The following is a 14391-nucleotide window of genomic DNA, read 5'->3' as shown; positions in this document are numbered from 1 at the left end:
TGCAAAGAATCTAGATATTGGTGTCTCTGGTGTCGATCTTTTTTTTTTTTTTTTGTAAATGTTTTACAGTGCATACAACTGCATAAGGTCATATGAGTGTGCGGGACACATTTAGCATTATCAGTTTGGTGGAAATTAATTTTTAATTTTGCCTGGGAGGTGGCTGAAGCCTAATGGTTTTGCTTTTGCCATTGCATGCAGAAGGAGTGAGTTCAATTCTCATGTAGGGATGTTATTTTGCTGATTATCTCTGTCTGTCTGCTGAGATGTTGAGTCATTCATAGTGTGGGGTTACCCTGACGGGCAGAGTCCCAACAAGCCTTATCATAAATTATGTAAATTGTATTGAGTGCAGCATAACATGTTTGTAATTTTTCATTAAAAGAATGTATGCCTGTTGTTTCAAAGTTCGAAAACACAAAATTGAACAAAAGCAAATATATTTCCCAGTTCCATTAATTTTTTTAATGTGTGAATGGAAGGGAGGGGTGGGGAGGGTAGTGTGTACACTTATAGATGTACCGGTAAACTTCCTTTTCAAGTTTGATCCTGCTGATTGGAGTGCACTACCAATAGGTTATATATTTCTTTTCTTTCCTTTTCTTGTTCCTGACAGTTTTTTTCTTCTTTTCCACTGCACCTTAAAGGAGCCTTATTATTTCGCTGTGCCTCTCCCCCTTGGGCAACCTTAAATTTTATTTGTATTGTTTTGTTCTCACTTCAGAGATCTCCTGGATGAGTGAGTCTGGGGATGAGTCGTTCTATGGGATGATCAGCAGCGACTGCAATGTTCAAGAGCTCTGCTCACAGCTAACCAGTGTCATTGATGGTGAGGAGATCTGTGATACCTATTGTTCTGAATGAACATTTTAACCTTTTGAGCCCTGAACCCTCAGAGCCTAAAGGATCCATGCACCCTAACTTTCATTTGTCAATTGCTATAATACTATGGTCGTGCACTATTGTGTGTAGAAGGGAACAGGGTAAAATCAGTGAATAAAGTTGGAAATACACCATAAAGTCAAATTTTTTTTTGCGCGTGAAACATAAACAAGTTTAAGGTTTGTGAGGCATAAAAGTGCAAAATCCTGTTATTTGATATTTCTGGCGGTCCTTTTAACATTAGTAAACGAGAGACGTTATGAATGCATGTGTTTATTGTATATATTTATTCATGAATGGATGTGCTTATATGTCTGTGTGCATACATATGAGTGTGTGTGTGTGTGTGCATGTGTGTGTGTCTATGTGTGTGCATGTGTGTGCATGTGTATGTGTGTGTCTGCGTGTGTGTTTGTGTGTGTCTGTGTGTGTCTGTATGTGTCTGTGTGTGTTTGAGAGAGAGAGAGAGAGAGAGAGAGAGAGAGAGAGAGAGAGAGAGAGAGAGGAAAGAGAGAGAGAGAGAGAGAGAGAGAAAGAAAGAGAGAGAGAAAGAGAGAGAGAGAGAGAGAGAGAGAAAGAGTGAGTGCATGTTCATGTGTGATGTGTTCATAGCTATGGGAAACAATTATTACCTTTTCCATTGTTTTCTCAGACCTTGGAGGCTTGGTCCATCGTCATCTGTTCCACTTCAGCTATTACAACTTCTTGTGGAGGGATGACATGCACGGCAACTTCAGTGAATTCATCGATGCTGATCCGGGTGTTGTGGCAATCAAAAGAGAAGTAATGGTCCTTTAGTCTCTGAGTTTTATGTTTAAAATATTTTCTAAAAGTCGAAAACTATACAAAGCTTTCACTTATTTGAGAGTTGAAAAAAAAAGTACGTTGTGAGAAAAATTGTATTTCAGTGTTAAAAGTAGGTAGAAATGAGAACCCATCTCTTCATAATTTGGCCAGGTTGTGTAATGTACATACTTTGTTTTGTGAAGAATTACTTTTAAATCTGCTTGATTCTTCTATGTCTTACTCTCACGCAGTTCAAATCCTAACTCGCACCCACTTCAAATCTTTACTTTCATTCACTTTGGAAAGTGCAGATATCCAATCTTTGCTTGTGCTTTACGTCAAGCTAGCTACAAACTTCAAGAAAAGTTAAGGACCACTTGCAAACACTCTGAGTGGTCTTCTTGGGTCGACCAGCACATGGGCATTCTTGGACTGATTCAGTGGCTCGATGGCGCTGTCTCAGGCAGACAATAACAGTGTGTGACACTGCAAGCCTTCTGGCAACTTCTCGGGCTCCAACTCCATCCTGCAGCCATGCCATAGCTCTGGCACGATCAAAGTCTCTCAGCTTTCGTCTTGGTGGCATGTTGATGCAATACAGGATTTTCCACAAGCGGCGGCTTATATTGCCACCAAAGTGAGCACTGTTTGAGACCGTACGTCCGTTTATGACGTGCACCAGAAATTTTAACTGAGGAATGTCCCGGGTGTCACACACTAGTAAAAAAAACCCTGCAAATTTGGCTAAAATTCCTTGAGGATTTCCGTGCTGCACGTGGTAGTTTTGCCCGTTTAGGGAGCTTTGCAGTACGCTTTGGCAACCAATTCTGAGCAAAAAATGTTGAATCATTCCTTGCTGTCTTTTTTTCGGTTTTTTTAAAGTCAGGGCTGTCTGTCAAGGTGGTCCATAACTTATGTTGAAGTCTGTATTTGCCGAAATGAAAAATGTGTTTTTGTCATCTTACTCACACCTAATGAGACTCCCCCTATAATTCTGTATGCTCAAAAACCTTGTTATTTATGCACACATCTGTCATTGTTATTGTTTTGAGTTCAGTTTGCAAACCGGTAAATTTAATAATAACAATAATAAATAGCATTTATATAGTGCAAATTCCCGCTCAACAGCAACCTCTATGTGCTTGGCAATCTATTCAATTACCCCAGCAGACCTGATAGCGTTCTGAAACAATCTCAACTTCCAGGGAAGCATACAGTGCAATGATTTTGTGCTCATTATCAGGTGGAGCGTTACCTATACCTTGAGAAGAAGGTTCTGGGTATTCCAGCCCAGCTGCCAGTCGGTCCAGTCAACCTGTTCTCAGACCCAATCAAGGACAGCCTACATGGGTTCTCCATGGCTTGGAAGACAAAGTTTGCTTCTGTTCTGCATGAAGAAGCAAAGGTTAGTTTCTTTAAAGTTTGCGGTTTAGAAGCAGAACCTTAGATTCAAATTATAAAGATTTGTTTGTTCATGGTGATCTGTTTTATTCTGTTCCTAATGCATGGAACTGTAAAGACTTAAATGTATGAACAGCTTCACTGCAGTCATAAAAAGTACAATGTTTTTTACAATTATACAGGAAAGCCAAAGAATCTGAATGTGGTTACCAATAAAACAATAGTTGCCTTAAAGATAATAAGGAAGTTATTATCAAAATAGATTAATTTGGGATGTTTGCAAAGAGTTTGTTTTCTTGGTAACAATATTCAGTTTTTGGCTCTCCGACTCTCCTGTGAAATTGTAAAAACTGCATTACTATATTTTTTTAAAAGATGACAACGCAGATGGATGAATGAAACTGTATGCAAACTAAAGCAAGAATGTTAAGTGAATGAGTAAAGAAAGGAATTGATGAAAGAATAAGTGACAGAAAAAATGAATACATTCATGAATAAAGACACTACTGAATGAATACCCCCCAAAAAATAGGTTAACAATACACGTATTGCTTCATTTGTTATTCTTTCGTGTGTAAATGCGATCAAGTCACAATTTGTATTTTTCACTCTTGGTAAAAAGAAAAGACATTGATGAACATTTTTTCTTTGGTGCCCATCAGAAAAAACTGGACAGTGTGGTGTCATACCGAGGTAATGTCAAGTCTCGCCTGGAGCAGCATGTGCAGACGCTTGACCAGCTCAACTCGGCGCTCCATCTTCTGGAGGAGCTGCGTGACATGGAGAACAAGATTGATGGCATTTACCTGCCCATAGAGACCATGTACTCCAAACTCAGGTGTGTAGAACAGGATTGATGGAATTTTCCTACTTATAGAGACCATATACCACCAAACTTAGGTATGTAGAACAAGATTGATGGCATTTACCTGCCCATAGAGACCATGTACTCCAAACTCAGGTGTGTAGAACAGGATTGATGGAATTTTCCTACTTATAGAGACCATATACCACCAAACTTAGGTATGTAGAACAAGATTGATGGCATTTACCTGCCTATAGAGAAAATGTACCATATACACTGACCTATAATGTGAGTGGTTTTCTCCCAAAGTGTGGTTCAAAATGCAATGTTTTTATTATTATTATTATTATTATTATTATTATTATTATTATTATTATTATTATTATTATTCTTGTTGTTGTTGTTGTTCTTCTTCTTCTTATTTTATTATTATTATTGTTCCCCTTAACAGAGAATTTGAGCTGCGTTTGCCTCGGAAGGAAGTGGAAGAAGTGGACAGTCTGAGAGAAAAGTGGACAGAGCTGTTGGAGCTGGCTGAGCAGGTCAGAGACGTCCTGCTGAAGGAGAGAAGAGGGGCATTTGAACAAGAGCTGGATAAGCAAGTCAAGGTATGTTGAGATGCTCTTTGAAATGGCTTTATTTTTCTTGCAGTCGGTGCTTGGTGGGTGCTCTGATGTAGTTTGCTCTTTTTTCTCTATCTATCATCTTTTGCCCTTATCATTCCTCCTTTTCTGAGCTTCTTACTCTCTTGTAATACCTGTAATCTAAGGCACTTATATGACTTAATTGTGTTGCAAGTGCTCTAAAACGCTTACTGATACACATTTTCTGACTAGCAAGTTGTTTTAGTAAGAGTTTTACTGCACTTGCAACTCAATCAGGCCATATTATTGCTGAAGATTAGCGGTGTTACTAGAGCGTAACATACAAACAAAAGAAGGAGGAGAAATAAGGGTTATAGATGTCTGATAGGAAAGAAGGAGCAGACCACACCTGAGCACCTGCTAACCAGCCACAAAACAAGTTGCTAACAGGACACACCACATGATAAAGCATAAGTTTATGCTTTACTTGTTTCTTTAAAATGCATATGCAACGACCTAGAATAACTGTGTATGGCATGTGCACATAAACTTATACTTCATTGTGCATTCAAGCACACAAACACAAACATACTAAGGCATACACACTTCGGCTGCAGTAACACAGGTCCCGGTAATGCTTGGTGCTTTTAAGCTTAGCAGGGCTGTGCTGATTCGGGGACCCACTGGAAAGTGAGGGTGCCTAAATATATAATATGTTAATCAGTGTGCATAAAATTTGCACCAGCTGGGATAGGGGTTGATCTTGAATTGGAAACCTTTCTTGGGTTACATGATCTTTTTATCATCCATCCTTCTTGCCACCTGCTGACTCACTTTGCCTTTTCTGCTGTCTATCCTCTCTTCTTCCCATTTATTCCAGTATTAGGCATATTTGTCCTTGTGTGTTTTTGTGAAAAAGTGACTCTGAAATCGTTTCTCTTTGCCACCAGACTCATTGTTTTGCTTACATATAAAACACCTTGTTACTTTTGTTCAGAAAGAATAATTGGACATCTGTTTTATTCTTGTTGTTGTTATCGATCCAACAACAGAATCTATTTTCTTACGCTTTATGAAAATAAGCTATTCTGCTTTAAAAACTAAAGAATCCCAAAACTGATGCAAATAGACAGTGTGAACTTTTTTATCTTGGGGATTAAGGTAAGCAGCCTCCCCGTTGTTTTCATTTTGCCATACTTTTAAAATTTGGTTTTCTCTCCAGACATTTGTGGTTGAAGTGATCCAGTTCCGCAATGCTTTCGACGCCCAAGGCCCCGCTGTCCCGGGAATCCAGCCTGCGGAGGCAGTGTCACGTTTGCACGACTTCCAGCATCGCTACACCATCTACGACGCAAAACGCAAGACTTTGGACTCTGTATCCAAACTGTTTGGGATCGCGTGCAAGCCGTTCCCAGAGTTGGATAAGACTGGAGAGGTACTTTGCTCACATGTTTTACGGAATAATGTAGATGTGATTAGCATAGCGTTGTAATTACATTGTTGCATCTGCTTTTTCAGCCAAAATAAAAAAGTTTGACTATGTTCAAAGGGAAAATATTCTATCATGTACTGTCAAATTGAATGATTTTAATTTTATGAAAAATAATCAAGGTGAAGTCATTTGACGTTGCTTCAAAAATTTGGATGTGCTGTACACTCAGACGACTGTTTCCTGAAGCTGTTTATGACAAGATCAAATTTTAAAATGTGAAAAGTTTGTCTGGAAATGGTTTGTAGTGTATGGAAAAAACATTGAGAATGTTACTTGAAATATTTTTTAAAAAAGTCTTCAAAAACTCCCATAGGATATAAATTTAATATATTTTTATGATCTTGTTTTTTGGAACTATTCCCGAACCAAGTTGTTTAGTATTGACTAAGCCTTTGTTTCCGCTATTTAGAAGTCGGAGACAAGTTTTTGGCGTTATAATGAGACATATTTTTCCTTACACCCTCGCAGAAGCTATGGATTAGACCATCAGCTGCTTTAGTGAACGGAGTGATATTAGGTTGTATGAACTATCTCAGCATTTTCCTTCTAATTGTTTTTCGGAGAAGACTTGCAGTGGTTAAGTTGTTGCTCCTTTCCAAATGTCACTGGCTTGAATGTTAAGTCTTGATAAAGGTACTTGACATCGGTTCTCCCTGCTGTAAATGAGCTCTTTCGTCATGATCTCAACAGAGTTGGAAATTTATAAATGATAGTATTATTGTAATTTAATAGGCTACTATGCTTCTTGTCCTTCAGGAAACTAAGATGGTAAATTAGAGTACACATGCTGGCCATTGTGGTCGTAGTTAATCTTTGAAACCTGGCTCACTTACAGACCAATGGACCTGAGCTTTATTGGGTCAGTCATTAGATTTACCTTTAGGCTCTCAGGTAAGCTTTAGGGGGGCAGAAGGGTTGAGTTAGTGCATGCTTAGGAATGTGCTGGGATCCATGGAGTAAAGTTGTATGAAGCTGAGACTGGAAGGGATACAAGACTATATTATGTGTTCTCTTTTCTCTTTAAAAATTCTTTAATTACTTCAATTTTTGTATTACTTTTTCTTCAGGAACTGGACCTGCTGAGTCAGCTGTATGGATTGTTCCAGAAGTTTATTCGCTTTGACAACAAGTTCAGGGACACTCTTTGGGCTGAGGTGGATTTGGAAGGTTCTTCTGCAGAGGTAGCACTGAGCTTCTTCTGACATTTTTCTCTGGACACTTCTGGAAAACTGACATTTCTCTTTCCTTCTCTTTTTGCTGGTGTAGTTTTAGTGATTTGAGGGATAGATGTTAAGTCGTTTTTACTGTGTGGGGAATCTATGATGTTGTGTTCCTTATGCAAAGGAAAGTGTTCTGCTTTTTAGATCATATCAGCCTTTTTACGTAACTCTTTGAACCCCATCGGACGCTGGTAGTGTCCGGTGGTAATAACCCTGTTCCCCACCGGACACTGGGAGCGTCCAGTACTAGTGGCAACTGTTTCATTTTATTTAGATCTAGTTTTTGTTTGTTTTTTGGAACTATTCCCGAACCAAGTTGTTTAGTATTGACTAAGCCTTTGTTTCCGCTATTTAGAAGTTGGAGACAAGTTTTTGGCGTTATAATGAGACATAGTGCACTGGGTTTAGGTGACTGTAGAAAAAAACTCTGGGAAACGGTAAAAAATACTTGGGGCTTAAAGAGCTTTAAAGAAGTCCAGTGAGTTCCAGGATCTTGTTTTCCAGGCTCTTAATATCAGAGTGTTAAACTATGTGATGATACTTATGTCTAACATCTTTTTAATGAGTGACTTTGGAAAAGAATGGAGTTAGATACATTTTTTTTTCATCTCTAAACTGAACTTATGTGAACTTACAACAATATCAGGGTGTTAAACAAGTAATACAATACTTATGTCTAAGTATTTCTTTGTGAGTGACTTTGACATTTGTGTACCTGTAAACTGACTTTATAACTTGGCAAAGATTACTAGGCCTATAGGGTTCTATCATTTATTCTGTAATGTTTTACTCTTTCTGCTTTGTGGACAGGTTGAAGGCTATTGGGATGAGTGCCTTGCCCTTCCCAGCAAACTCAAGGACTGGGATGCCTACAATGACCTGAAGACCAAGTTACAGACATACCTGGAGGTCTTCCCACTGCTGCAGAAGTTGGCATCAAAGGTAGAGACATTTTGTTATTTTGCTCTTCTCAACACTCGTTTAACATTTTTGTCCATTTTCTTGTTCCTTGTAAGATTAGTTACCAAACATTTAATATATAAAAAAATTATAGCAAGTGATGCTGTGAAAAGGTTTGGAATGATAGGACTAGAGAAAATCCATTAATATCATATTGATTTTAACTAATGTAGCTGAAGAGTACTTGACAGGTCCTTCAAGTATGTTTTACAAAGCCACTGACGTTTGGTTTTCTCTGGTAGAAAAGTCTGAAATGTCCTAAGAAAGATAATTTTATGCTTTAACAGTAGACAAAGAGATTTGCCATTTCTGTGCTTCTAAATGAACATTTCAAAAGTCATTACGGTTTTCAATAGTTCATTTCCTGTCTTGTTTGTTCGTCATTGTGACTTTTAATTTTTTTTTTCCTGTTTCCATTTTTATTACTGAAGCATTTTCTCATTCAGTATGCTGCCCTGAGAATGAGGCTTGTTTGTATCAATATGAAGCATAAAGAGTGGGGATGGTAGTATACCTACTTATGATTAAGATATTATCAAATGAGTTGTGAAATTTCTAGAATAACATTTTCTAGAACATCTGGGTCATTGCTTTATAATGAAGACATTTGAGCCAGTAGCTTTTGGTGCCACTTACAATGACACCACAGTGGCATTATATTTTACACCTTAGTCTTTTACAACTTCATACCACTTCTCTCTTTTTTTTAAAGATTAATTGGGATCATCTGATTAAGTTTTTAAAAGTTAACAGTTAATGTAGAAAAGGAAAATGGTCAGAATGAGATAAGAAATCCTAACTTGAACCATTTCTTAACAGGGGAGTAATCGGTTCAATATCAATGTAAGTATGGAGGTCGGCTCAAAGAAAGATGTGCTACATTGTAGTTTTTCCATTTTGTTTTGAAATCCTTGAGTGTTCTGTTCTACGGTTCCTTTTTTGTTTTTTGTGTGTTCAGGTTTTTACTCTTTCTTGGATTTTTCTGCATATATTATTATGTGGGAGAAAAACTCTTTGTTTTCTATTTTCCATAAACATTTTGGTTGAATTTCGTGCACGTTCAGTTTACAATGTGCACACATGTAGGCTAGACACACAGCTTGCTATATTTATTTTTATTTATTTTTGGTTTGTCATTTAAATTTTTGTAATAATGGAAATCAGGGAACAATCTTATATGAGTTATTTTCTTTGCTTTTTTTGTACATTTTTATTTGCAATGATTTGCTAGATTTATGTTCCATGGAGTAAACTGTGTAAATGGAGTGTTCCGTGTTAAGATGACAGCTTGCTTCCTCGCTTTTTTCTATGAGAATTCTTCATTCTTTAGTTTCCTTGAACTTCTTTGGTTGTTGTTGCTACTGAGTGTTGAAATACTTTCTTATTTTGGGTGATCCCTCTTTCATTTTACCTTACAGTCTCATTTCAAGTCCCTACCCTCTGAGTTCCCCAAACTGTCATCCCTGACTTATGAATAATTCCTTTCATTCCAATGTCCCTATTTTTTCTTTGAACAACTGTTTGTCTTCCTGGTGTATTATGAAACTTTTTGTTTGATTTACTTCCCATCTTAATTTGGTGCTGGGATATCTTAATAGTACTAGAGAGAGGTAAGAATAATGTACAAGGCAGTGGACTTACCCTCTGACGTTGTCCATCTACAAATGACATTTTTCAAGGAAAACTAGTTTATGCTGGTTGTGTACCTAAAGGTTAGAAATATTAAATGCTTCACAATTTAGATGCTTTTGCTTTAAAGATACAGGGTGTGATCAGTAGAAGGTTCTCTTGCCAGACTTGCTTTGTAGATGAAAATTTCATTCCAAAGGACATCTGTTTAGAATGGACTGGTTTTCTTCATTTCACTGGTTTTGTTCATTGTAAAAAGGCTGCTGCAGTGAAATTATTGTTGTGAACTGCAGATCAAAATAGAGGAAATGTCATGACCACCATCTTGATCAAATTTGACAGAAATCTGAGGGCTATTTTTTAATTTTAATGAAAAACTACATGACAAAGAATATGTTGTCCTCGGATAATTACTTTGTGAAGTAGAACAATATTTTTGTTGAAACTAGTTTAATGCATTTGTTGAAAACAGGAACGACACTGTGTAGAGTTTGTAAAAAAAACAGAGCCGCAGAATTGTTACTAAAGACTGTTGGACTGCTATGCTTTTCAACATATTATGCATTTAAGCTATATATATATATATATATATATATATAGCTATCAAAAATGTTCCTTGAAGTGGCCTTTTCTGTCTTTTGAGGGGCAAAAGCTCTCACACAAAACGGCAAAGCTGAAAAGAAACGGTGCCAAGTGCACTGCAGGAGTCACTGACTACTGCGACGTTCTCTTTGCTCAACATAATTTGTGGCCTGAGATAGGCTCTTCTTGCTTCATGAGTGTGTAGTTGTATTTTTGCATGACCAGTTGTGCACACTGTGCTTGAATTTCAAAAAAATTAATGAAAAGACACACTTCACATATTTAAAATTCAGATTCTGTTATTTGGCTTTTGGAAATCTGTTTTGGCTCTCAACATTTCTTTTTTGTATGTTTTTTTTTATTACGAAGTGTGGCTGGCTTGATTTTCTTTGACCATTTAGGACTTTTTCTTAATCATGAATATTGTAGATGAATTTCAAAACTTGGTAAAGGTGCCTTGTTATTTATGCACTATGGGGACTCCTGATTAACTTTAATATTTATTCAATTCAATTTCAGGCAATACATATCTCTAAAAAAATTTATATGAATTATTTACTCATTCATGGTTGTTGTTTTTTTGTGTGCTGAAAAATTTACATGTATAGTTTACTATCACGTTTAAATGACTGTTTCCATTTATAATAAAACAAATTTTGCCTCTATGCATTTTTAGAAAATTTCATTTTTCTTTGGAAAAAATAAAGCAGATTATAACTTTATTTTATTAGATGTCATTTGTTAGAGATGCTAGGAATGTTCATGATATTAATTTCACAGGACAAAGAAGACTGTCAAATAGAGGACTCACACTGCTCTTTTCACAATGTGTTTAAGTTAGCCAATTCTTTTAAAGCATCTGTTTAACTCTCCTTTTCTCATCATGGAGTTTTGGACTTGAAAGATATAGTTTATTGTTATGTGCTCTTAAATCTTTGACGGCTTGTAATTTTTTCTTCTTCTTGAGACAAGGGTTCTTGGTTCCCAGTTCTCATTAGGTAAAGTTTGCTGAGCCATGAAGCACTTTCTGGAAGATTGTGAACTAACCGGGTCACAAACATATGGGGCTGTTGTTAAAATTAGATTGGGAAAGAGGGCATCTTTTCAACTTTCTAAAGGTTGAAAGGTCCACAGATACATATCTGAAACATAAGTTGAAAGTGCGGCCCATCAACAGTAGTGAATTTACTTTCTTCAAGTTATTATAGGAGCGATGAACATAAATGAAGACTCACCATCTTCCGTCCTATTTTAACCTTCAGGAAATTCGTAACCGTCACTGGCTTCAAGTGATGCAAGTGACCCACAGCTCCTTCCAGCTGGAGGGTAATGTCTTCAAACTTTGTCATCTTCTTGACATTGGTCTCATCAAGTAAGATCTGTTACCATTTTACTGTAATAGTATGCCATTTCTTTGTGGCTCCAAATAGCATTTGCTCAAACAGTTAAAAGTCTTACGCTTGTGGATCCAATTTTTTAAAGTATGTATCAACTGATAATATTATATTTATACCAACCTGTAAAATTTTAAAACAAATTCTCATATTTCATCTTTTTAAGACTTGGGAAGTCTTGCAGTTTAAAACTTTAGATGCATCATTAGCTTAGTAGATGTCTTGCTAATCTATCGTGATGTGAATGACCCAGCTTCAAGTTCTGAATGGAATATTCTTGAACCTGAGTTGTTCTAGGGAGTTTCGAAAACCGTCCACTCTCTTGGCTTAGTCTTAAAGAGGATGAATGTTGAATTCAGAGGTCATGTCTCTCTAATAGCTAAACCCATTCTGAGATGAAAAGGGATGTTGAGTATTTACTATCATATACATATAAAAATGGCCATACTATAATCTTTTATGTTTTGCACAATAGCATTGCAACCTTTTATTTCTGTAGAATTTATGATAAAGGCTAAAAAAATCCAGACATTCTTGACCTTATGCTTTGATTTAGCAGTCTGTTTGAAGTAACCAATGTGTTTTCCATGTTTCCATTTCAGGCACAAGACTGAGATTGAGGAAATCTGTAAGGGAGCCAGTAGAGAGCTTGAGCTGGAGATCAAAATGAGGGTCACAGAGGAGGAATGGACAGAGCAGGTAAAGACCAGTAGGATGGGATAAGACAGGATAAGACAAGACAAGATATGATGAGATCAGATAATACAATTAAATAGATAAGCTTGATAGAGGCATTGCCTCATCATCATGATCATCATAATCACCATCAGCATCATCATCATTATCATCATCATCATTGTTTGATAAGCCGAGTAGGAGGGAGAGTCTTGTTTGAATTTCAGACAAAATAACATAACAATATAAAATATTTAAAATTTGTTTAATAGCTCAACTTTTTTTCTCTTGGGCTTCCTCAAGAGCAACTGAGAGAAAAACTAAATGTACGCTGTATATTATCATCATCATCATCATCATCATCATCATCATCATCATCATCATCATCATCACCATCATCATCATCATCATCATCATTATCATCTTTATAGTTGTCGTCTTCATCATAGTACCTTTGTCCCACTGACCCTACAGAAACACCAACAAAAGAATCTCAAAATGTCATTGCCTCAAGTTGTAGGTGGTTTTTTTTACTAGCAGTACAGATTATCTTTTTTTTGTGCAATTAAAATGTGTGGACACCCCCTTAGTGTTGCTTTCGCTTGTCAACTGTTGAGTCTTGTTGTGTGACTGTGTAGCTTTTTGCTATTTAAAAAAAATCTGCAGCATGTTAAACATTTGGTAAATATGAGTCGCATTAATAGACTACAGATTTTATTTTATTTACCAGTTATCATTGAGGTAATCCCTTGTATGTGTTTGTGTCAGGTGCTGAACTTTGACCACTACAAAAAGAGAGGTCCCATGTTCCTGGACAAAGCTTTCACAGAGAGGCTCCTGGAGCAGCTGGAAGATGCCGAGGCTCTGTTGGCCACGATGCTCACATCCAGGTGAGTGGACATGGGGAGTTCACGTCACTTCAGTTTTCTAACCTCTTCGCTGCCGCACCTGTAGAATTTATGGGCCTGAACCGTTTAGCGCTGTGCCTATAGCCCGTAGGATTTACGGGACTGTGACAGAGGTTGTTTTGATACAAATTGCAGCTCACCAGATGTTGTAACTGAAGGGACGGTTTTATTTCCAAAGGTTTTCTGTGAGATACTGAACACTTGAAAAAAGTATATTTTTGGAGGAAAAAAATACCTCAATTTTAAAAATTTTTTAAATATTTTTTTAGTAAGATCTGTACAGCGGTTTCTTCTATTTCATTATTTTGACGAGTACCTGATTTCACTGCGATACCACACAAATAGCATTTTTGGAGGAATATATGACTAAGTATTCCCTTGTTAGGTTTATTTTGGTATTTCACTCCATTCCATGGTGCTTGGAGGTCCTACTAGTATGTCCTAAAACTGTTTTTGTCTTTACATCTTTCTTTTTCCATAACACTAAATGAATGTTATCATGTCAATGTGCTTCTCTTTTTAAAAAAATAATTTTTTAATACTATAAATGATTTTATTCTAATATATTTTTTGAATGTTCTATTTTTTTTAAAATGTCATTGTGTTCTCAGATATATCGGGCCTTTGAGGGATGAAGCAGCATCATGGGCGGAGAAACTGAAGGAGGTGGCCGAGGTGCTGGAGCTGTGGCTGGAGGTGCAGGACTTGTGGCAGTATCTGGAGGCTGTCTTCAGCAACTCTCTGGCTGTCAGGGTCAGTCAGGATATATATTCTCTTTCTTGTTTTTGTTGTTGTTGGTTTCATTTTTTGAGGAGGAGGGAGGGGTGGGGTGAAGGAGGTTTCTTTTTCATGTATGAAACCGAGACAGAGACAGAGGGGAGAGGGGGGGAGGGGGGATAGGTGGAAAGGTGGCACCGATGAGAGTGAGTGACGAGAGAGAGAAAAAGTGAGTGAGTGAGTGAGTGAGTGAGGAAGAAGGAGAAGGAGAAAGAGTGAGAAGATATAGATAAAGAGTGAGAGAAATACGGACATATGAAAAGAGTGAGAAAGTGTGTGTGTGTGTGTGTGTGAGA

At 37.1% G+C, this 14391-nt stretch overlaps 2 protein-coding genes across 6 annotated transcripts in view; both read left to right on the top strand.

Moving 5' to 3' along the window:
- Positions 1–117: 117 nt before the first annotated feature.
- LOC118479155 (dynein gamma chain, flagellar outer arm-like) lies at positions 118–3926 on the top strand. The gene is made up of 4 exons (XM_035973787.1): positions 118–829; positions 1535–1665; positions 2912–3073; positions 3732–3926. The coding sequence occupies exons 1-4, from the start codon at positions 736–738 to the stop codon at positions 3924–3926; spliced, it is 582 nt and encodes a 193-aa protein (XP_035829680.1). The 5' UTR covers positions 118–735.
- Positions 3927–3977: 51 nt separating this feature from the next.
- LOC101860228 (dynein heavy chain 5, axonemal) overlaps positions 3978–14391 on the top strand; it is a 91015-nt gene continuing 80601 nt past the window's right edge. For 4 of the 5 annotated variants that reach the window (XM_035973780.1, XM_035973783.1, XM_035973782.1 and 1 more), the window contains exons 1-10: positions 3978–4030; positions 4326–4482; positions 5681–5893; positions 7018–7131; positions 7981–8112; positions 8950–8973; positions 11604–11713; positions 12338–12434; positions 13179–13300; positions 13930–14071. In XM_035973780.1, the coding sequence (XP_035829673.1) occupies positions 4014–4030; positions 4326–4482; positions 5681–5893; positions 7018–7131; positions 7981–8112; positions 8950–8973; positions 11604–11713; positions 12338–12434; positions 13179–13300; positions 13930–14071 (1128 nt within the window). In that variant the 5' untranslated portion in view covers positions 3978–4013. The remainder of the gene's footprint in view (positions 4031–4325; positions 4483–5680; positions 5894–7017; positions 7132–7980; positions 8113–8949; positions 8974–11603; positions 11714–12337; positions 12435–13178; positions 13301–13929; positions 14072–14391) is intronic. The other variant, XM_035973781.1, reaches the window with a different exon arrangement.

Source organism: Aplysia californica, unplaced genomic scaffold (assembly GCF_000002075.1).
Source record: "Aplysia californica isolate F4 #8 unplaced genomic scaffold, AplCal3.0 scaffold00030, whole genome shotgun sequence".
Taxonomy (NCBI): domain Eukaryota; kingdom Metazoa; phylum Mollusca; class Gastropoda; order Aplysiida; family Aplysiidae; genus Aplysia; species Aplysia californica.
This window is presented reverse-complemented; position numbering and strand designations above follow the sequence as displayed.